At 36.9% G+C, this 25,037-nt stretch overlaps 3 protein-coding genes across 3 annotated transcripts in view; 2 read left to right on the forward strand and 1 right to left on the reverse strand.

Annotated features, from left to right (window-relative positions):
* LOC141432062 (ATP-binding cassette sub-family G member 1-like) overlaps window positions 1–4,703 on the forward strand; it is a 56,152-nt gene extending 51,449 nt beyond the window's left edge. Inside the window, exons 9-11 of the mRNA XM_074093444.1 lie at window positions 1,509–1,765; window positions 2,018–2,241; window positions 2,762–4,703. Of these exons, the coding sequence (XP_073949545.1) occupies window positions 1,509–1,765; window positions 2,018–2,241; window positions 2,762–2,957 (677 nt within the window). The 3' untranslated portion in view covers window positions 2,958–4,703. The remainder of the gene's footprint in view (window positions 1–1,508; window positions 1,766–2,017; window positions 2,242–2,761) is intronic.
* The window catches only part of LOC141432065 (THAP domain-containing protein 2-like), a 213,616-nt gene that overhangs the window by 70,994 nt on the left and 117,585 nt on the right, over window positions 1–25,037 (forward strand). The window lies entirely within an intron of this gene.
* Window positions 5,132–25,037, reverse strand: part of Pgant2 (polypeptide N-acetylgalactosaminyltransferase 2) — an 80,774-nt gene continuing 60,868 nt past the window's right edge. The window contains exons 6-10 of the mRNA XM_074093445.1: window positions 12,060–12,173; window positions 10,626–10,804; window positions 9,904–10,110; window positions 9,151–9,323; window positions 5,132–8,419 (exon numbers count right to left, since the gene is read on the reverse strand). Of these exons, the coding sequence (XP_073949546.1) occupies window positions 8,145–8,419; window positions 9,151–9,323; window positions 9,904–10,110; window positions 10,626–10,804; window positions 12,060–12,173 (948 nt within the window). The 3' untranslated portion in view covers window positions 5,132–8,144. The remainder of the gene's footprint in view (window positions 8,420–9,150; window positions 9,324–9,903; window positions 10,111–10,625; window positions 10,805–12,059; window positions 12,174–25,037) is intronic.

Below are 25,037 nucleotides of genomic sequence, written 5' to 3' on the forward strand. Positions count from 1 at the left end.
GACAACAGTCTTTTGTTTCAATGCAAAACGTCAAATATCCACGTTAAAGGCCCATTTAATGGTTCATTTATTAGTTACTGAATAAAATTCACAGGACTATGAATATTCCCTAAGTAAATGTATAAATATTACCGACGCGTTTTACGCCAAATTACAATTTAACTTACATTATGAAGTATTAATGTAGCTGAATAAATGGGCTGCAGTTCGTGTATAATGGGCCTAACAGCCGAACAGCAAACACAATAATAAAAAGTTTTGGCGGGAAAATTTACAAGTGTCATTGTCTTTTTTTTTTGATTGACTGGACTTGGGCTTTAGCCATTTTGCAAGTAAGTTCCATATTGTCATTTCAAAAGTTTCGTTTTGAAACGTGTTTTTTTATTGTTGCAGTCCGTTACATCTACATGTTTTATAGCAATTTGATTTTATTGGTATTATTTTAACGTTTTAAAAATCATGTTAGAATGAAATAAACACTTATATAGATTGTAGTTATAATTTGAGTCTGGTACAATTTTAGTTGTCTTACGAATAAAATATTGATTTCTAGGAGTTTTTATTTCTTTTCACAAGCCTCGGCGTGAAAGAACATGCCAGCTTCGTATACCTATACATACATACTCGGCCTGCAAGCCTTTCTTTCCCGGCCTCTGCAGTAATGTACTATTTATCGTCCTCCATTATTAGCATGTAATAGTACATTACTGCAGAGATCAGTCAGTATGCCATCCTGGACGAGTAGAACTTTGATGGCCGAACCGCCAGGTGAAGCCATCAATGATACGAGGCCAGGATGGCAATTACTGGTCGAAGCTAGTATAGTGCTTTTCTCAAAAATGATGATGATGGTGATAATGAAATGACGAGGATTGTGTGATGATGATGATGGTGAGGATGATGATGATGGTTGATGATGATGATGATTGTTAGTGATGGTGATTATGATGGTCGTTGATGATGATGATGATGATGATTTTTAGAGATGGTGATGATAATGGTCGTTGATGGTGATGATGATGATGATGATTGTTAGAGGTGTTGATGATGATGGTCGTTGATGATGATGATGATGACGATGGTTGGTAATGATGATTTTGATGATGATGCTGATGATTGCCCGATGCGCGCGCTGTTTGTAACGAGTTCCAAATTTTTAAAGGAACCCGTTACTGTCTAGGAAGTCAATTTCATACTTACTTCCTGGACAGTTCGATATTACTTCCTGGACACTAGCCTTAGTCTCCAGGATGCGTTACTTTCGAAGACGTTTTTGATGACGTAATGGCAACATTTCATACCATTTTTGAGAAAAATAAAATATACAACGCAAACGCAACTAAACCCACAGCCAAAACCACCCACCACTCACACATAGAGTAATTGGTAAACAATTTTTCAACATCCGCTGTAGATGCCTCAGAAGAGAGACTTGACTCATTTTTTTAGCTGGGTAACTACTAATTAGATCTTTGCGATTTCTCTGACTCTATATCCTTTCTTTCCAGTCCCATCAGAAGTGCAATTAGTAAAGCGCGAGTATTTCAACCGCTGGTACGGACTCAAGCCTTATTATGCCGCGCTCGTCGTATCAAGAACACCGGCCACGATCTTCTTTAGTCTCATCTACATCAGTATCACTTACCCTCTCACCTCCCAACCCATGGAGTTGCCAAGGATACTGATGTTCACGACCATCTGCTTAGTGACCGCTCTCATCTCAGAGTCGATGGGCACCGTGATATCAGCCACGTTGAGTGTTGTGGTAAGTGGTAACATTATGTCTACTTGCTAAGCATTGGGTCCGAAGGATTTAAGCAAACTAATGTTTTGTTTTCGCCTAAATCTTGCCACTATTTTGTGCGTTATGCATGTTGATTGCTTTTATCCCCCGACGCAAAAAGGGGTGTTATAAGATTGACGCCAATGTCTATCTGTCTGTCCGTGGCATCGTAACTTTTCAACTTTTCTAAGTTGGTCAGGTTATGTATTGCATTAATCTGTCTTTCCTTTCCAGAACGCAGTATTTTTGGGTCCATCCTTAAGTGTTCCGCTAATGCTGCTGGCAGTATACGGGATTGGCAGTGGCGATGTGCCCCCTCCTCTTATCTGGCGATTGGCACGGGCGTGCTCGTTCATGCGCTACAGTGTCGAGGGTCTGGTGGCCGCCATATATGGACCTCCAAGGGACGACCTAATCTGTCCTGATCATGTGGACTATTGCGAGTTTAAGAGTGTTGCGTAAGTTGATTATTTTTCTGATTCTATTGTAATGTCAATGTGCATAAGATCTTTTCCTAATTTTTGTTTTAAATAGCCGAACTTGAATTTGCTAAAACGAAATTTATGATTTTTAAAAACGATAAATTTTTATGGTGCGCTGGATGAGATTCAAGTCCAAAAATCTTGGCTATACTTGCCATTATTACCAACTATACCAACTGACTGCTGATATGAAAAGACTTGATAGATACTTGGCACATAACTTGAGGATGATAGAGTTGCATTAAGAAGGGATATTTCAAAATTACAGCAGAATAGGGAATAAACGGGATTTACATTTCTGTTTCAAAGTGATTCTGGCCCGACTCGCATTTTGACAGTTTTTTTATAAGAATTGGGTCCTAGGTTTATTGGTTAATGATATTCATGTTGTGCTTTACTATAGGCACTGATTAATACATCAGTGTGAACGAAGTTGCGGACAAAAGCTAAGTACTATTATATACATTGTTTATATTTCTGACTCCTTTTTTTTCAGATACTTCGTGCAACTTATGGGCATGTCAGGGGTATCCTTCTGGATGGACTTCGGTGTGTTGGTGTTGATGCTGTGCGCGATGAACATGGCCGGTTACTACTTGCTGCGGCAGCGGTTATCGCCAAACTATGCATTCCGAGCCATTAAGGTTATAGGCAGGTTCATTAAAACTAAGATAAGCGTATCACCATATTAACTGCATCTAAGGGGTATTTTTAAGAAGCTAGGACGATTTTGTGATACATATTTACTCATAGACTTGCGTAAAGTTTTTAAATGCAAAATTTAATTATGCACTTGTGACCATTCCCTTAGATATACATGCAGTGTGCAGTGCTATAATATAAGTGACATACCAGTGAATTACAATTGTACCCATAATATAAGTTATATCTATATACTGCGCAGGTGAGCATTTTTTTTAAGGCGCGAAACCATTTTAGACAACAATAAAGCAGTACGTTTGCGCGGGTAAAGTCTTGAGCAGCCATTGGTCAAACGTTCGTGCGCCTTTGCGGTGACCGCCATTTTATTCAGCGCCGCGCTATACGTCACCGCGTCAGTCAGTTGTTTTTAAACAAAATCCGTCATTGCCTTTTCTTCTTTGCACTTAATGCAATAAGGTCGTTATTGTGCATTCGGTCTTACATTCGGATTAGTTCGCTATTTATCAACACTCGTCTGCACGGAGCGGAGGAAGATTGCCGATGCTCAGAATAGATAATAGTGCCGATGTAACTTGGGTTTTTTTGGTTCACCTGTATTTAGCTTTTAACTTTCATAAATTGTGATAGATAAATTTACAATAGCGTGCCAAAGACAAAAGCAATCTTAGCGATATTGTAAGTTTCAGTACTTGTTATACAAATCGTCACTACTTAAAAAAAACTCGTACCTCAAAATTGATAATTTATCTGAATGAACTTTATGATTATTATGTCAAGGTTACATTTTGTTGACGTATTGATATTAGATACGAGATTTTTTCAGTCGTGACGAAATTCCGTGGTAAGCTTCATATTTAATGTTTTAACCAGTAGGTACTATTTCATCTCAGATAACGCTACTTGTTACCTTAGTTATTATTACATTTTTGATTCAGGCTAAATCCTAAAAATTTATAGCATAACAGTTTGGAAAGCCGGAGCATTCGGTCAATAAGTATTGAATCTCAGAAACATTGAATCTCAATAACCTATTTAATATTAACACATACAAGATATTTAGATGCTTATTGATTGTGATGTGAGGTAGTATTACGTCACTAACTACTTTGGTTCAATTTTGTTGACATATTGATTTTACATTTTCAAAATAGTAACGATAAATATCGGTGAAGAGATAACGCTGTCTCAGAGTCTAGCTTGGCAATCAGATTTGGGGTGCCAGTGACTTGTTAATTATGTCTTAGTCCCATGTGCCACATTCACAGATGCTGAATAACATTTATTTTGTAAATATTACTTACTTACCTATTTGTTTTTTGACGGCGTGTACAAAAAATTTTAATTGGAGGGTAATTTTTTTATCTTATAAATAGTGTTATTTAGTATCTATGAATAATGTGGATTTAAGGGAATACCTATGTAGGTATAGTCTAAATCTAAATCATTTGGTGTAACGGGTATTTCGACTGGAGATGAGACTTTAGTATAAGATATTTTATAATATATTTTTCTCATGAAATATACCTACATAAGTTCTAACGTACTTACGGAAAAATCAAAAACAATTAAGGATATTAAGATTCTACCTTCCTACTAATAGTTACGTAGCTACTAATAGTTTGGTACATGTGATGTACAGTAACCAGCATTAATATCTGCCACAGCGGAGCGTGCAAAAATATCTGACATTTATGCAATCAGATATTTATGCACGCTTGTTGTGTCAGATATTGGTGCTGGTGACTGTAGATGATCTGCGTGTAGGACCTATTATATGATAAAAATTAAGAAAAGATTTGCTTTACCTCTTGCCTTGTAAGTCACAGTATACCTACCTTGTAGAATATTAGAGCAATTGTATGAATAACTGACACTGTAGGTAGGTACTATGTGCAGTAAAACGTTTTTAATTAACAAGGAACATTTAAATATGCTATTTTCAATTCGGAGTTCTCAAAGTACTGCATCTTAATTTTACAGTGCATTGGTTTTATTACTTTAATAAATAAATAATGTATTATAAAAAATCGTAACTTACCAGGCTAGTTCTGTATGTGCACGTGACTGAAACATGCAAGAGTTTATTTTATATTATTTTATTTGGCTCATGTTATTTATTTATTTTTAAGTAAAAGGTACTTCAAATGTGTGTAGACTGTTAACCTTTTTGATACTTAAAACGCTAAGAAATTAAAAACATGTCGTTCGTCAAACGTCTTTTTATTTTTGAAAAAAAAAAATCTCTCACTAAAATAAAATCACACATGTAACTTAAATCTCGCTGTTAAAAATAATTTTAACACAGTTTGACTAGGGCACTTTTGCCGCTTTTAAACAATTCATAAAACAATTTATACAAAAACAATAATATACAAGATTTTTTTTGTTCGGATGTCCCTAATTTGTGCTCTAGGTGCCTTTATAATGATAAGTATAGTGTTCGTAGTATGTACCTACGTATTTCTACTTCGTAACTTTTATACAATAAGTACTTAAAATTATTAAAAATCAAAATGCAAAGTTCCTTGAACAGAGATTAGAAAAACATATAGAACGCGATACGAAAGCCATTTATCGGTTTAATTTATTTCTGTCAATACTTTTTGATTTCACACATATACGTATGCAACGGTATTTTTCATTACGGTGTCAGAACATAACATAATGGACGGTAATAATATGGAATGCTTACAAAAGACTAATCATCGTAGATACTTAGAGACACCACTTAAAGAGATACATTCATTTCTAAAATGTAATGATATTTGGCGTCTCTATGTATTTCATACCGTAGATAATGAAAAATCGGGAACTGCTTGATGTCATGTTCGTTTCGTAATAAATATGCCCGATTTTTTATTTTTCCGGTCTGCCTATAGGTATTTGACACAATTAATGCCACCTGAAGGACCAAACACTGGAACCTACTTTTATATTAAGTTACAGTGGTATTGAAAAATGGTCGAGATAATGTTTAATGCTAATGAAATTTTAAAGTTAATGATACAAAATCTTATTTATACTAAGTAACAGTAATTACTGTCCCTTCATCCATCACAATACTCTACACAGATCTGTAGATCTTGATTACGAATTATCTAATTTATAAATATTTTGTGACACTTCTAGGCACACACAGTTTGATTAATTCGAGTTAACACTCGACAGATGGGCGTGCCTTCAGTCAATTTTCAACTTTGACGTCATACAAATAAAGCCATTTTTAGTATACCGCTACCCACGTTTATAGATTATGTAAAAACTATTTTATTTGTATGATCTCAAAGTTGAAAATTGACTGAAGGCACGCCCATCTGTCAAGTGTTAACTCCAAGTAATCGTACTGTACATGACAAACAAGTGTTGTTAAAGTAAGTACGTATTACATGGTTATTGACAATCGGCAGTGTATTTGTTTGGTTGTGATAAATGTATTCTTATAATTGTTACTGCAAAGAGGCAAACATTTTAATAAACATTTTATAGATTAGCATTACGTTAAAACTGTGCAATTTAGTAAAGTTATATGTTTTAAATTCTGAGCATAAGTACCAATGTCAAAAGAAGCACAATTAAAAATATCTAAATAAATAAACAAAATAATAAAAGAGGTATATCTTAAATAAAGTAGGAAGAAAAAGTTTCTTCCTTTAATTTTTACGTTTTGATCTATGAATCAAATTTTTTAAGCTATTAAAATATAAATCACTTATAAAATAACACTTATAATCAACGAGTATTTATAATATTTCGAATATTGCTCAATGGACACGTCATTGTGATAATTCGTACTTTTTCTAAAACCATAAAAGGGTTTAGGCCGCTTTAAAACAAAATATAAACGTGTAAGTAATATTTTTAAGCATAACTTTACGCAAATTATATTTTCTTTAGTTCGAAACTAAGCATCTAATATTTCATGTTTTTTTTACAGTCTTATTACGTATAAATATTATAATATCCACATTCCACTTTCCCGGCACTTACAATAATTACATATTTACAACTTTATGGTAACTACAATTAATGTACTTAGTTGCACTTAATCGTGAATTACTTCATAAGAATATTTATTTAGCAAGTCTTACAAGTCATAATTAGGTCAACATTAACATAATTCAAATACCTACCTTCTTACTGATACACAAATTATAAACCAACAATAGAAGTATGTAACACAAAATATGCAACTTTTTGGGCAAATTCCACTGTGCGATCTTTCACTCAAACTAATCTACTTATAACATGAAAACAATATGAAATTTGGAATGTGAAATGGTAAATCTAATATAAGTAGTTAATAATACTCGTGATAAATTGCGGTAAATTAATTATGCTACGAGGAAGATCATTTTACTTTTACTCGAAAGAGAGAACTAACAAAAAAAAATAATACAAACATTGGAACATAGATCCTCCTACTTTTTTGAAGTCGGTTAAAAATGACAGGCTGTAGTGCAGAAGACCTACTCCGAAACTCAAAACTCGAAGTTCGTATCGTACCGTCCCTCTCGCTCTCGTATTAAATAGTATAAGTGTCAGAGGGACCGCAAGACACGAACTTCGAGTTTCGAGTTTCGTAGTAGCCCACCAGTATCTACTTATTCTATAGGAGTAGGCTAATGTTTAGGCATACGAGAGTTATCGAAATGGAGACCTGTGAAACCTGGTACCCATTCAAAATCATATACATTTGAAGTTATACTTAGGTAATAGGTACTTTTCTCTGTTCACTGGCGAGAAGAGTTATCAGGTCTGACAAATAGGATTGGACAGGTTAAAATTAAACACAGCCAAAGACGACCGAGGACCGATCGGCCTGGTAAAGCGTGATTACGAGGGCCAAACTCAAGTAAATGAGATGGCAGAAGTAGAAACTTAAACCAAATAGAACATTACCTATTCGTAGACGGTAAAGAAATGGATGTCGTTAGAATTTGATCTGAAGTAGGAGGTCCGTTTTTTACATTGTCAGCACATTTGTGATTAAAGTACCAGTTATGCAAACGGCGGAGGTTTGATATGAAGATAATAAACTGTAATAATCCTAGTGTTAATAAATTTGATAGTACCTATAGCAAATTGGCCAGAATACCTATATTTTCCATTACAGCTGATTGAGATAATATTTTGATTTGATACAAAAAAATCATTGTAATTTCTTCTGTGATCCAACGTTTTATCCTAACATCAGCTCCATTAGCATAAAGCTTATTTTAAAACGTAAATTGCTGACTGGACTTATCTTCGTCACATTTTTCTAGGTATAGCGCCGGTCTGTCGGCGTCTAGGCAAGCGTCGAGCTTGGCGTGGGTGATCAGTTGACCTCTCCGCCTCCACAGCTGGGCGTAGTCTGACGGGTCGCATACAGCTAAGACTGCCGTCACTCTGTCTTCTCGAGAGAGAGACACGCAGAGACCATGATGGCGCAGCAGGCCGTTTTCAAAGCGCCACTCCTGGTTGCCTCCCGTGTTGTGACAGGGGTACATTCCTTAAACAAATGAATGACGTTACGTAACTAAACAAACTTGCAAAAGTATTTAGCTAAGTACTCGTACCTATGTTGGAATTAAGGCACGGACGGACATTAAGGACTATCTTTTTAAAGTTAAGTGAGTAGGTAAGGTATGTTCCAAAACAAAGCCCTTACCTATCTTTAAGAAATCGCGCTAGGAGCAATAAGGCAACTTATTGCTTATCTTGTAAATTCTTTTCTAGGTACCTCTGTTTTCTGTATTGCTTACTATAAGTATTGCAGTGTTCAATAATTGTATTTTTCTCAAACATGACATGAGATATTTACGTTGTGTTACAAATAATAGGCCGGGAAGTATCGCGCTGCAGGCGCTGCGGCTCGGCTGCCGGCGCGCGGTCACTCTAGCGGCCTGCAAAGAGATTTCATACAACTTTCCCGGCCGCTGGCCGGCAATGCGACCGTCTTTTGTTTCAACGCGAGCTCTGCGGCACCGCCGCTAGCACCACCACCTGCAGCCGCCGCGCCAGCATCCAGCGTAACACGCGCGCACACAACTCGGGGCGATAAGACTAGCGTCCCGCCAGCTTCATTTCTTGTTTTTTTTTTTTATTTTATTTCATGTCATGTTTTAGAAAAGCACTATACAAGCCTCGGCCGGAACGTGGGGTTGCCCGCCTCGCATCCTTATCTATGTCTGCTTGGCCAGCAACCCCCTATTCTCCGACCTCTACAGTAATCTACTATACCTAAGGTGCCGTCGACGAGGTGCCCCATCGTATCGAGGCAGCGTGGGCCTTGTTTGATGGCCCGGGACATTTCGCTGAGCGCCGGCACTTGTAGTTCAGGGTACACATGCTCCAGGTACCAGCGGAAAGGCTTGCACTGCAGTTTGTTGCGGAGAGCTACTCGCTCTGAAATGCTGACAAAGGGAGTTTTATTAGGTACATCCGGAAGGAGTAGAGTATGTAGCTTTAAGAATGTTTTGCTGAAATAAAACGACTTAACAATGGGTGCTGAGTAATTTTTAGCTCAGTTTTTCTAGTGCTTCGTGAATCTGCAACACAGAACGCATAAGGAGAAGAATAGGAATGCCATGGTTTTTTTATCGGCATAATCTTGTTATACCGACTTTTTTGACAAATTCTGTCGAGATGTTCTTCGTTATAGGCTAAGACGTGTTGTGATAGTCAAGTGGTTTGACATATAATATGGCCTCTCAGAGCAGAGTGTCCTGGGTTTGGGTCTCGACTGGTACCTCTGATCTATATAGCCTCCTGAGTACTGTTGACATTTTTTAATAAACTTAGTGCTTAAGACCTGAAACGTTGGCGACCTGCCTTGTTATTTTGGACATTATTTCAAAATACTCAGAACTCTTTATTCTATGAACAATTTGTACTTTATAAAGTACATTTGGCCGTTATTCTTAGTGTTAATTGGTTCTTTATAAAGTAGGTACGCGAGGACTTAGGGGGATAGTATACAAACAAAGTACTTACTCTCCGTAATCAACCTGCTTAGCCAGGGGTTGCGACTTGTAGTACAGCTCTTTGTAATTGTCCATCCAGACTTCGGCGGCCCGGCGAGTGTTGCGGGCAAACACCGCGCCGGATCCTCCCGGGAACGTGTACGGGTGCCGTTTGCGGAACACGTGGCCCACGCGGGAACACGGAACTATTTCCAGGGAGCCACCGCACTGCCATACTCTGAAAGCAATAGTGAATAAATACAGACGTTGAATGAACTACATACTATGTTATTGCGCAACCTGTACTTGTATTCATAACATAAGACCTGCACCAAAAGTCCAAAAAATAAAGAAAGTCTATGATCAAAGGCCTGTGCGCTAGACTGATCAGATAAAAGCGCTATCTAATACTGTACACTTCTCAAGACTTGCGCCAGAGAAGCGAGGGCCAAGACCAAACTGGCGTAGAATTGTTCGACGTGCTACGTGACTACGACTGCTCTGTCAGGAGTATCTGGCAAAGATATAACCAAAAGCAGTTCACATTTTCACCACCTTTCAAAACACAGATTACTCAGAATAGGACATGCAATAAAAAACAAAAAAACCGATTGCCTTCAAAAAACTTCTAATTAAAACTAACAAGGAACAATAAGTCTAGTAGTCTAGAACTCATTCGAATGACGTCAGAAATGATGTGACGTTTCCCCTATGAAATCTGTACTTGTCTCTTTGGGTTGTCTTAACACTCACCTGAAGGATATTTCGAGGTTCTCACCGCCCCACACGTCCATTCTCATGTCGTACTTGCCAAGCTTGTTGAAGTACTTCCTGTCCATGCTGAAGAGACCTCCAGCGATCATGGGTGTTCTGATCACCTGGGTCGGGTCGCTGAGACGCGCGCTGCGTTCCGAATGTGATAGATATTCCCACTGAAAAAGAGATTGAGAGTTTGGATTAGTCGCCTTATTTGAACTGCGGGAATGTTGAACGTGTGGGAACTAGGTACGGCCCAAGCCCTCTCATTCCGCCTTGCAGTGGGACGTATATAGGCTGAGAATAGATGAGGATTTGAAACCGTGGTAGCCTAGTGTCATACGGCGTGGTATACCTCCATAGGTAGAGGTCATCCTCTCAATTAGGAGAATACTTAGATTCTGATTTCATAAGCAACTGAAAATATATTTAAAATTTGCTGTAACCTTTTCGCCTTCAAAACTTTCCTGAGTTAAGTGGGACGTATACATACATATACGCCTCTGATGATGATTTACTACCGAAGTTATGATTGATTAGGATAACTTTTCTATTAATGATTTCGCCATCATTAAATTTTCAGGTGTTTTTGTTTCCTCTGTTCAAATTTTCATGACATCACTTAGTCTTCTTATCGTGGCACTTCCTCTATTAACCCCTCAACCCTTCAACACGAACCCTGTTTTTTATCATCATCATCATCATGTCAGCCGAAAGACGTCCACTGCTGGACATAGGCCTCCCCCAAGAAGGTTGTCGTTTTTGGTAGCCGGGCCTCTGCCAGTGATTAACTATAGCACCCCCTGCCCCGCCGTTACCATGGCCGCTACCGGAGCCAGGAATAGCAGGGCCGCCGGGGACTAGGGGTCTGGGCTGATTTCGTGGGTTCATTTTCATTAATTTTATATCTTGTAAGTACCTTGGGGGGAAAATGCCTTAGTCGCCACGCTTGGCAGGCGGGTTGGCGACCGCAGTTATATCCGATAGTTCGCGGAGGACGCTGCTGCCCATCCTCCGGTTTATCCCTTAGTCGCCTCTTACGACACCCACGGGAAGAGAGGGGGTGGTGCAATTCTCTACCGACACCACACGGCAATTTTGGCTCCAGTATATATTGGAAGTAAATACCTTGGAATGGCGTGTCTCGAGATAAAGCTTACAATCAAATTAAGATAAGCAACAATTAATACAACAAGCCATGATTATTATTTCCACCCAAAGGGAAACTGCTAGTTCAAAATCTTCATCCAAGACTGTGACAATGGACAGTCGAATGCCTTCTACCTCCGGCGGTGTCCGCCAACCAAGTAATAGCTCCATTTTTTAAAAAGCCGAACGCCACTATCTTGATTCAAGAACAATACCACAGATCTATTAATCAACTACAAGGTATCGAGGTAGGTAGCGAGGGAGGGAAGGAGATAGTATTACTTTGAACACGAGGTTCCAGTCGAAGCCGCCACGCAGGTCTGCCGAGGCTCCGATGTACTGGAATGTGTCCATGCTTATGACGTCTATCACGGGGCACACCACGCGCGTTGGATCCTGAAATAAGATAATCACATAAGCATCAATATTACTAAGTTTAAGTTAACTAGTCTCTGTTGGCCCTATACGACTAGATAACAAAATCATTTGTAATAACCTTAAATTAGACCCATGTACAGTCACCTGCATTAATATCTGCCACAGCTGAGCGTGTAAAAATATCTGAATGTTCTACCGGCCCTAGAAGTAGAGTTGTATAAGTTATTTATGCACGCTTTGCTGTGTTGGATATTGGTGCTGGTGACTGTACCAGAATACAGTTTGATTAAGGTCAAGCAATAATAAGACAAGTTCCTACATTTTTATTCCAAAAAAAAAACATGACGAATTGAAAGAGTCCGTTTGTTTATTTGTTTTTCTTTGGCCTGAGCAACTTAGGCGTCACTTTGTTAGTTGTCATACCCGGAATTACGGTTCGGACGTGTCAGAGCATAATGAGAACCAAAATAACGACTGAGAGCTCCACCTTACGGAAATAAGTGTGTTCCCTTGATTTTGGCTCACAAAGTCACAGCCAGAAATTTGTAAACATAGTTTTTTTTTATTTCAAAATTTAATTGAAACTTTAAAACCAAAATTATTCTTAATATTTAACCCCCGACGCCAAAAGACACAACACATACACAAACATCACGCCTGTATTCCCAAATGGGGTAGGCAGAGCATACGAAACGTTACCGCTTCGGAGCCACTTTTAGCAATTTTAGGCTTTAAGTTTGACAAAAACGGTACAATAGTGACAGGTTGCTAGCCTGTCGCCTACGGTATACCTTAACCTACATCCTCAGTCGCCTCTTACGACATCACTAGCTGGTAAATGTTCAGCACTTTAGTTCCGAAGTTGATTAATTTGGTACATTGTAAAAGCAGCGTATCTTTGGATCGTAAACAAGCCTCAGTAAAGTCTTGGGACTCGCCTAGCACTATCTTGATCAGGGACGACCTTATACCAGGATATCCTATACTAACCTAACGAGGGGCTTGACCCGAGGTCGAGATGAGCGAAATAGCCTTCCGATTGCAGCGCTTAATTAGCCAATTCAAATAGCCTTGTCCATAGCATTAATTGAATTTTAACATGTAGGATTCAGGAATATAAGCATACATTTTTTAGTGAAATTACTGATTGCTTTTAAATAATTGTTGATTATTACAAACGATTTTTTTTTTACTTTTATTGCCAAGATAATCACATTAAAATAAAATAGTTAGCGTAAACGTTCTCTTACTCATTTATGGGTTATGCTTTGGAATTATGTTTTATGCGTAGAATTTAAGATTTTTGGAATTTCAAATGCATAAGGTACCTTACCTACATACATAATATATATATATCTACAGATGAAGGAAAGAGTGAGTGTCGTGTCGCATCAGGAAGTTAAAATAGCTGGCCGAATACCGCGTGCGGAGTGGTAGTTACTCAGCCGACAAGAGCTTAGCTCTTAATTTTAGGATGAAGAAGTTATCTATCATCATTTCCCGATAGCCTAGACTTTATGAAAATTCTTAAGCCATAGTTTTAAATTAAAAAATATTGTTCACTTCTCATGCTCGTAAAGTTCGTGTTTATGCTGGATCTAGGCGACATAAAATGACTTTTTATGCACTAGTGCATAAAATAAAATCTTCGTCTAAGACCAAGGTGTCAACAGCCACAAACAAAGAAGTTCATATATTTTTTTTATAATTTTTAATTTATTAAAATAAAAAATCAATCAAATCAATCAAAATAAATCAATAAAACTAAAAAAATATAATTATATACTAATTCATGTAAAATAAAATGTACATAGTAAGTGAACAATTGATCCACTGTTGCTAATTTCGTTTCCTCGCCATCGAAGTCAAAAGCAGAGTGTAAAACTCGAGCATTAAACCCATTTTCCCCTCGACGTGTCTATCCTCCCTCGCCATACCGGCTCGGGTGGTTATATGAACGTCTTGGGTAAAATGGATCGTTTTATGCTCTTGTTGTACAATCTACTATTAAGCTTTCTTTTTATGTCCTAACCTAACCTAACCTAACCACTTGACAGTTCGACAATACCATGGTATCCAAAATCAAAATGCTAATGTATTGATTCAAAATTCAAATTCAAATTCAAAATTCAAATGATTTATTCAGTAAATAGGCCGCAATGGGCACTTTTACACGTCATTTTTTTAAACTACCAGCGCTTTCGGAAAGACCATCATTGCCAAGAAGAATGCGCCGCAAGAAACTTGGCAGAAAGTCATTTTTTCATAAAAATATAATTACAAATAAAATACCTACTTATAAAACTATATTATACAATTAAAGAAAAAAAAAATACAAATAATAATAATAAAAGAAATACAGGGATGTATGGGGTGCCTTAGTTACAATACTAAACACTAACTATATCTAAACTATATCTACGTTCAGTGGAAGTGTAGAATGCTTCCACCGTCATAAATTTTAAAATAATAATAATAATAATTTGGTTCTGAAATATACATTTCAGGTCAAGTAACCATTAAGCTTTTGGGTTTCGAAGGCAAGTTGAAAATTAGCAATGCATATTTAGACCTCGAATAACCTTACATGTCATTATTACTTGATGGCTGTCGCACGTTCTAAACGTTCAATCTTGCCCACGATTGAACGTGATAGGCCCTGACCGAGATACGTATGAACCCTAAAGTTTCTAGATTTTAATTTGCTTGATAGATCAAAAAGCGAAGGTCATTATATAACCTATCACTTTGTAAATTATTTTTTTATTGTGTTCAGATTAGCAATTAGGTATACATAGAACATCAATTATGTACCTACTAACGTTTGCAAACCAATTATGAACTACATAATTATGCGATGAAATGCGCATCAAATAACACAAATTTTGAAAACAAAAAAACAAAATATATAATGGTAATTTGGTATAATGTAACTCATTTAATTGTCATTACAATACAATGACTTTTAATTAAACATCACATAATAATAGATACAGCACACAGGTACATAGAGAATAAGCTATAAGGTAAGCGGTTTCATTGCTTCAGAGCGATCTCTTTCAGAAATCCTTTTTCAACAGGCATGTTAGAATAATTACAAAAATACATATATAACGTAACCATACATACATACAATACACATCAACAACAAATATAAGTATACAGATATGTACATACACCGGAACATATTAATACTCGTAAACTATGTTATAGTTAGTTATTACAATATGACAGATAGCTAAGCATAGACAATCTAATAGGATTGTTATCATACAAACCTAACCTAGCCCAAACCATTTTGTTGATTACACGATCAAAAAAGTTCGTTTCACTCAAAATTTAATCATACCAAATGACTATTATGGATTTTGTTTTAGTATTTCATGTGTTTTGTGTATTTTAAACTTTATGTCTTTACACATTTTTTCACATAATGCCGTGATTCTTTGTGTGAGGTGTATTTATGCTGATCAGAGCAGTATTCGTACCTAAACAGGCAAGTATGTAAAACCTTTCAAATTATCCATGTAACCTTTGAAGGAATGTCTACAAACCAATCCCTCTCCGTAAGGTAATTACGACTTTAGCTCACCAGTTTTAAGATGACCCTGGGCCGTTTTCGTAAAATGTTTTTTGCCATCCATAATCATAGAAATTTACGTCGTATGGCGAGAGAGTGATCAATAAATAACTTCCAGATAGTGGAAAACAGAATAGACGTTGATATATGTTGTACTCTAGACGAGGTTACTGTAAACTTTGCATTATAGGTTTGCTTAGCAAAATTTTTCTTGAGAGTACTTTTGTTGACTTTACTTACATTGTCTATCTTTACCTATTTAATTTTAAGTCGACCCGATCACTAGATAGGATGAAACTCAAATAAAGACTACTTATGTATGTATTAACTATATTGGAAGCTACATAAGTATATAAGTTTATAATAATTAAGGAGAATGAAAACAAAAGACGCATCAAATATTCAAACTTAACAAGCTTGAGTGAGTGTATGTGTGTTATTGTTGCACGTTAAAATGGTAGAGCGGATTTAGATGAAATTTAGTATGATCTCGAAAATAAATAACATAACATAATATTTTAACAAAATATAATTCCAGAATCTAATTTAGGCCACAATTAAACAAGGTCACGTTGTAATATTGGGGATTCCCGAAGGAATTCAGTAAAATCCTATACGAGTACAAGTCCAATTAAATTGCCAGATGGTTCACGCCAGCAGAACCGCGGGTAAAAGCTAGTAATAAATAAACTCATTTACTGTACTTATTCTACATTACCTATTTTAATAGATTTGTCTACAAGTAAACATCTGTAAACAAACGAATGAATAGATTCAAGGTGATGTGGTTGTCAAAAGATTATGCGAATGTCACGGCCCAAACCGGAATTCTTCGACATTGGACGTCACGAGTTACGAAATTTTATCACTTACCGTGTGGAATAAGATCATAATAATATTTTTTGGTTGTAATATTTACTTAAACCATTCCTAAAATTTATGGCTTGGTCAATGATGTATTTTAGCTAATGATGACACTTATGGAGTTAGGTTTAAGTATTGTATTCACAATTTCTACTATTTGGCGACTTACATTGAGATTGATTTAAAAAATTGTCTTATACATATACGTGAAAATCGGATTTCATCATACATAGTTTCATGTATATTTACATTTCTTAAGAACGAAGCCAAGTCGTTTGAAGCAGGACTACAACGTCATCTTTCAACATTATAAATGAGAAAAATTGTGAAGACGTGTATCAATCATGTAACAACGTCTGATCCGATTTAGATAATGTTTAAAATCGAGATAAGATATTTTAAGTTCCAGGGAAGGACAAGGGATAGTTTTTATCCTAAAAAAATGCATAGTTCCCGCGGGATAGAGATAAACGAATTCTTTTCAGACGAAGTCACGGCAAACAGTGGTATTTCATAAGTACTATACTAGATGTTAAAGTATTTATCTGACTAGTGATAGTATTGAGTATGGTAAGTAGCTTCATAATGTGTTTTTGGATATGTAGTAGCAAGTGTAATGTAATGCAAGTTTAAATTACATTACATAATTTAAGCAGATAAGTGTTAGTGTAAAGCTCGCAAATATGTAGACAATGCTTTTTTCATTGTAAAGCTTCGGTTAAAAAGTAACTGTTAAAACAATAAGTGTTTTTTTGGCAAAAGTTAACTTGTCTAATCCGTTTAAACAGCTTTGAACTGCAATCAAATTCTGCCTATGCACGTGATTGTGCTTGTGAGCAAAAACACAGACGAAGTTGGGGGTAACTGCTAGAAACAAATATTTACTTTAAATTAAACATGAAAAGAGTTCATGGCAGTACCTAATTTAAAATGTTCTTCCAAATTGCACACCAGAACACACCGATATTTCGCGTAAAATACAATCTAAATGGCACCAATAAACCTGAACGGCGCAATCAGAAAGGAACGTTGAAATCGCCATTTCAGATGCCAAATTGTTTCCTTCAATTAACATTTTTCTGTTTACCTACCAGTTAACGGGATGCAGCGTTTTAGTATGGAATGTAATTAAATGAAGTATCGGGCGTATACGTCATTAGTGCGAGGCAGTGTAGCTTAGCACCCCGGAGAAGGGAATCCTCGATGATCCGTCTTACACAACACTGAGGCTTCCGCTCACCGCTTGAGTAACACGGGCAAGACGCCAAAATGACACGCGGAAGCGATAGTTAAGAGTAGTTCTGGCTATATGTGTTAATCATGGGTTCTGGCTTGTCGCATTGCTCGCAAGTGTGATGAAGTATCGGGCATATAGGTACCTATTAGTGCGAGGCAGTGCGGCTTGGTACCCCGGAGAAGGGAATTCTCGATGATCCGTCTTACACAACGTTGAAACTTCAGCTCACCGCTTGAGTAACACGGGCAAGACGTCAAAATGACACGCGGAAACGATAGGCAGAGCGCAAAACATACACAGGACGGGTGCGGGACGGGAGTGCAGCGGGCCTGTTCTTACCCGACTGCCCGAAGGAGGGTTATTACGTGGCTGTAAATGAACAACACACCGCGGCGCTCGCACTCGACCCGACCCGCGCCCGCCGTCGGTGTGATGTTCACCCCCGACCCGACCCACTCCCGACACGCTGCCGTCCTACCTATGTGTGTGTTACGCTTAAACTCGCGGGAAAATATGTTGGCTAAAGTTTAGATTTGTCCATCTGTCATAACATTAACTTTACAATGACGCCATTTAATTAATGCATACGGCAATACCAACCTAATCCTCAATCATTTTGGATACCAGCCAGCTTTATTAGGGTAATAATTCAGCCGCTGTACGCTCTCAGATTAAGCCACGTATTAGAATGCAGTGCGCGATCTGCAAGTTATACGTGAGGCAACGGACTTTCAAACTAAATCGCTTGTGAAACTTTACCTCGGACCGGTGTTCTCGTCTCGTTATGCCACAGTGTAAAGAATGATGGAGCATCTGAAGAAATCTTTGCAGGTAATGAACGAACAATTAAATATGCTGCGGCCAAAAGGCATTCTATTTAGTCTGTCATACATAATTGAATACAGCATAATTAAATGCAGTATCAAATTTAACTAATTGTTGAGATCGAATAGCTGTGTAAAACTTCTTGAGTAGCTTACTGTACTGAAAATTACTATTTTATTCTACAAAAAAAGAACATACTACAAAGTGTCACATTGTATCGATCAGAGATTTGGAAAACCAGCCAAGTGCGAGTCGATCTCGCGCATCGAAGATTCATATAATCCAGGGAAAAATATTGCTAACACTGCAAAATCTCAAAAATCAAACTGTATATTACGTTACGGTTCTTAAGATTCAACCATGTGACAAACGGAGAGACAGACGGACATCGCAGCAACATTATCTAATAAAAGGACATCGTCTGTTATCCTTCGCGTGCAGAGTTCTAAAAATGATTAAATTCTTGCTTTTATACACAGTATAAAAGTAGGTATTACTTATTATGCTGACTTGTCATTGGTTGCATGACTAGTAGACGTTAAGATAATAAGGTTTAGGGATTTCAATTGATTTCCATTATCTTAACATTAAACAAATCCACCACTAAAATTTTATTAGACATGCAATCGAGATATCATCTCTGTTTCCTTCCATGCTCTAAGAATAAAGACGTAGTGACTCGCGGTTCCGGCAAATCGTAGCAAAAACCTCTGATTGATGATCTCGGCCGACGCAAGCGAAACCATGCTTTATAAAAAACCGCCATACAAATGTCTGACGTTCAATAAATACGCATACTATTAATACGCATTTTGATGTATTGGCATTATCTCTTGATCGACATCATCCTCGAATTTGTTTTTTCTACAAAGCCTGCTGGGTTACCAATAACATTCATTAATATTTTAATGCTCGAATCCACATCAATATACATCTATGACTATCTTCACATTTTGATTCCTATGAATCGCTTTAACATTAAAGATCATCAAATAATTCTGAGTTCAAAAGGTGTATCCTTCCTATATTAAGAGCCCTTTGTTTATTAAGGTTACTTAACCAAACTGCTAAAAGGCTAAAGCGTGATACGCTCGCGACTGGCTGCTAAAACATTTTCTTTTCTGCCTGACGTTTTCTCTCGTGTTTTCGGGAGATTACACGCGATGCGACGTTGCTTTGGTTTTTGGAGGATTTGCTCTGATGTAATCTAATAACGTAGGTACTTATTATCCTTGGCAGCTCTTGCTTTTATGTGCCTTGCCTGTCGCATTAGGTGATCTCGTTCGTGGATCTTATAACAGTCACGATTTTTCCCCAACTCATCGCTATATTCAAGAAATAGCACTTTACCGGTTACTGTTTGCATTGGTAATCTTATGTCAACCACAAAATGTGGGTGGATATTAGTTAAATTGTAAACCGTAGTTAATCTAAGGAACTATAACGCCCAAAACAGAGTGAGGTCTTGGTTTGAAGCGAAGGCATAATATTCCTTCACATAGTACTAGTTTTCTATACTCGAGGGATGACAAACGAAATCCTTTTAATGTCGCTTTGCTGTCCGTCTGTCTGTCTACTTGTTACAGGGTTGTATCATTATATTTTATTCAATGTAAATCACTTACAATACAACAAAATACAATACAACGACTCTTTATTGTAAGCGAAACAATAGAAAGCGAAACGGAAAATAGGTATACCTACAAAGAGAAAATTAAAAATATCTTATAAAAGTAAACTCGTATCCGAGTAATTCATCAAACAAAAAATAATTTAAATGGCCAAGCTTAGATGCTTCCCACAAACACACATTTCAAAATAAATTTTTGAGTTGTGAAGTTTACTGTAGTATTAACTCGTGTAGCTCGTGTTATAATTGCTTTGTCAACATTCTTAGTCCATGATGGCCTTGATTCTCTGCCCTATACATTTCTTATTTGTCGGAATGACAAGAGTAATTTCCCTCGGGAGCTGTTGGTTGTTTCACGTTTAGTTTACACAGAGCCTCCAAATGCTTGCCATAGTTTTGATCTAGATTTTAAAATAAGAGATTCATAGAGGTAGCTTGTTACGACTATTAAATATGAAATTAATTTCGTTTATTGCAAATTATGAACAAGTTTAAGTAGGCACATGGTTCTAAGTTTTTGTCAAAAGAGACAGCCTTATGATTTCGTACGTATTTTAGTTGAACTATGTACGAGAAAAAAGTTTTTTTTAGTATCTGACAACTTTAAATTTTATATAACTATAACAATTAAATTATAACTATTTTATCTACACTCATATCATAAAGCCTCTATAATGCGTTCAAAAAGCGCAAATTACGACCAGCATAAAGATAAAGTGTTTTGTTACAGTAAATTTCTTACCTGTGAAAATGTTATTATTGCTTTATTGCATCGATTCCGGTTTTATTAGGACATTCAAGTTTAGCACACCTCTGAAAAAAAAATTTTGAATTGACCTCAATTACAATATCAATCGAAGACGTTTTATCCGAAATTAAATATCAAATTGCAAACAATTTTTACAAATTTCGCACGTTATTTGATATCGAACGATATGACATTTTGACGACCAGATGGCCTAGTGGTTAGAGAACCTGACTACGAAGCTTGAGGTCCCGGGTTCGATTCCCGTGTCGGGGCAGATATTTGTATGAAAAATACGAATGTTTGTTCTCGGGTCTTGGGTGTTTAATAATTTATTTAAGTATGTAAGTATCTATCTATATAATAATTGTTTTGTCGCAATAATTAGTTTTTTTTGTTGTTTAGGTATATAATTATCGCACCAGTTTCGTGTAAAATGAGCGATCAAGATAATGATCAAGATATTTCGAAAATGCCACCCAGTACCACTACCATGAGTTTACAGTGACCGTACTCGATGGCGACGGCGTAAATTATTTGTAAAGGCGCTGTACAATTCTCCATATAAATAATTAACGCTGTCGCTATCGAGCACGGTCACTGTAAACTCATGGTAGTGTTACTGATATCCGCGACAGAGCAACGAACGTTATAAATGACTTGTTACCAGTAAAGTCAAGGAAGGAGTACGAAAAAATGTTCCAAGATTTTATGGAATGGAGACTAGCAAAAAATACGTCTGCCCTGTCTGAAAGAATATTTTTGGCGTATTTCGAAGAGTTGTTCACTAATTTTAAAGCGACAAGTTTGTGGACTTTCTATTCAATGCTCAAAAGTACCCTAAATATCAAACACAACATAGATATAACAAATTACTGTAAATTAACTACCTTCCTTAAACGAAGAAACGAAGGAAATGCAGTAAAAGCAGCCAAGACGTTTTCACCGGGTGAAATCGACAAGTTCTTGGCAGAAACAACGGATAAATTGTATCTTATGACAAAGGTAACATGACAATGTATTACAATGATTGGAACCGAATAAAATTAATGCTAACAGTCCAGAAAATATGTCATTGTTGCAGGTTGAATTAATATTTGGAATAATGGGAGCTTGCCGGAGACAAGATTATCTATACAATGTGTTCAATGATTTTCAAGACTGAATCAACCACCAAACCAGTAACACCAAAACCAAGGCGAACCGGATTTTCACCATAACATGCAATTATTGCCATGTCGTTAAAACATACATAAAACTACGCCCAAGTCAATGTACAGAGCCTGTTTTTTTTTAAATATGTAGGAGGTAAATGTACAATACAAAAAGTTGGTATTAATATTTACATTTACCAAATCCTGCAATGTATACAGGGCAGTGCTTCCGCAGTACTTCTGCCACAATTTTAGTTGACGCAGGGCAGGGGGTGACATAATGGCACTGAAACAGTGGCTGGCATTCTAGAGCTGTAGCTGAAGGATCCATACATCGACGACCCAATCCAAAATAAGGTAGAAATTTCAGACAAAATTCTGAATACCATACAAAAAAAAAGGAGTTATTAACATTAACTTGCCAACGAAATACATCTAAAAGTGTTGACCAAGATGCGACTACTGTCCAAGCTGGACAAGCGCATTACAATAATTGCACAATATAAAAGGTGAATATTAAAATAAATAAATTACTTAATTTTCCCATTTGTTTTTTTTTTTCAATAATAACTACTAGAAGCTCAGGTTAATGCTGCAATGCCGATCGTAACATACGGTTCCTGAACACATCCCACAGAGACCTTAATTAAAATATGTGTGAAGATAAAGCTATGTACATAATTAGGCATTAAAACACTTGTGTGATGTTATAACCCACACTCGTGTTTTAATGCCCTTTATTATGTAACAGTCACATAAACTACTATAATAAAACTATCCTAAACTAAACGAAGACCCCTTATGCAAGGTCTTAAAGACGCTGGCAGAGTTCTCTTTTTGAACAGCTAAGCAATTTTTTTCTGAGGAAGCTGCCAGCTCTTCGCTAATAAAGATTCAAAGTGCTAGGACGTCACAGGAACAAGACTTTCAACATCCAAAAAAAACAGTCGTATTCGGTGCGTAGACCTCAGTACGTATACTTTGGCTATTTCAGTCAAGTTCAACATACCTAGTACTTACAATGTTAACATAATAGTAATATTACGATAGGCATATGTACATTTAATAATGGGTAGGTATTACGAAAGCCTAGAATAATTAAGTTCATCAGTTGAGTAACGGACGCCACATTTGAAGCTAACGCTTTTATCGAGTACCATTACAACCAAATAAACGGTGCTCCATTCTGCAATGACACAATTGATTCTTATCGACCACATTAGGATTATTGCTCACACACCACAATCAACTTTAGTATCATTACGATACGTATGATATTGGTCGTTTGCGTTTTATAGGAGTGCATTATCGGTTTTTGGTTGGGATTACGGTGCTTTCGGTCATCATGAACCTACGTAATCCGTGCAGACTGTGCTCAGTTGCGCTTAATATCACTAGAGTTGCATCACTCATCAGTAATTGCTATGATTCCAATTTATGTTTGTAGGATAAAATGGTTGGTGAAATATAGCTATGATCGAAACCTCATTTTGACGCTAACGTGTACTGTGTTGAAATTTTGCAATCAAAATGTTGTGACACGTTGAAATTTTTGAAACAATTTTTATGTAAATACCGTAAGTATAATGTTAGGAGGAAGCGATCGTGTCCACGGATTACCCACATGTATTCACAATGCCCACTTTGAAGAGTCATCACGGAAGTGATAAAAACACTTCAATTCGATTCAGTATGCAGGTGATTAAGGCGTGCCAACCTTACGACCTCGCTCGTCGAGCGCCACTCGACCTCAGGTGATACCCGTTAATAAAGATAACACTGACCACCCACAAGCACTACCACTCAAAGTATGTGGTAACACGTAACTTTAAATTCTGTTGCAGTGTCGCGGGGTCGTGGGTGAAAACGAAAAAAAAAAACCATAAATATTCGATTTGAACGACATAGAAAAAGCTGAATAAATTTTCATTCAATGATTTTATCAGCGTTTCATTCAATGACTGTGCGTATAATAGTACGTTGTTGTAGAGGCTGGAAAGTAAGCAATAGATGAAAGAGTTAGTTCGAAGGCCGACCCGAAGGGGAAGCCATCGATAATACGAGTTCATCTATTGCACTTTTGGCCGAGACTAAACAAACATTATGGTTTTCACAACTACTGCGAGGAAATAAAAACATTTATCATAAAACAAACAATAACAATCCAAAAACTGCGTTGCTCTCGCTTGGCTCCCGCCGATTTTTATTTTTCTCTTGTTAAATCATTATTTTTTTTAAACGAGTCCGTTCTTAGTGGCCAGTACTCAAAAGTACGTATTAAAAAAAATAAAGACTGTATTAAGGTCTCCGCTTATCAGGTAGCCTGGCTGCGGCAGCAAGTTGAACATAGCGAGGATGTATGGGAGCTCGCGCACAGGGCAGCCTGGCTGTGCAGCCAGTGCAGTGTAGTGCGCGGCAAGTTTTGCCATACTTAAAAAAATGAAAGCATTTGTGCATGCATAATGCGCTTAAAAAAATACCCCGTAAAAGTCATAATGACGAATTGTTCAATTTAATTTCACACGCAGCAGACGAAGTTTTGATTGGTTCAATTGTCTTTTGAGCAGGCCAAGAAAATTATTCTGAAATGTATTCGAAATAGTCATACCGTACTATGACATACATATGTAGATACGACCTGTTATCGTAACGTGCTACATTGTTGTTGTGTTTGCGAGTCATTAAATGAGCCAGCTGTTAAATGTACAAATATAAGCAGTTATAATATGTGTACTGGATTTAGGTTATCAATGGCCACATTTTCGAGCAGTGTCGTGAAATAGGTAGGTAGTTGAACTAAAAAAGGTAACTATGTCAATACTACCAAAATTAACGAGAACAAGAGAA

Source organism: Choristoneura fumiferana, chromosome 10, assembly GCF_025370935.1.
Source record: "Choristoneura fumiferana chromosome 10, NRCan_CFum_1, whole genome shotgun sequence".
Classification (NCBI taxonomy): domain Eukaryota; kingdom Metazoa; phylum Arthropoda; class Insecta; order Lepidoptera; family Tortricidae; genus Choristoneura; species Choristoneura fumiferana.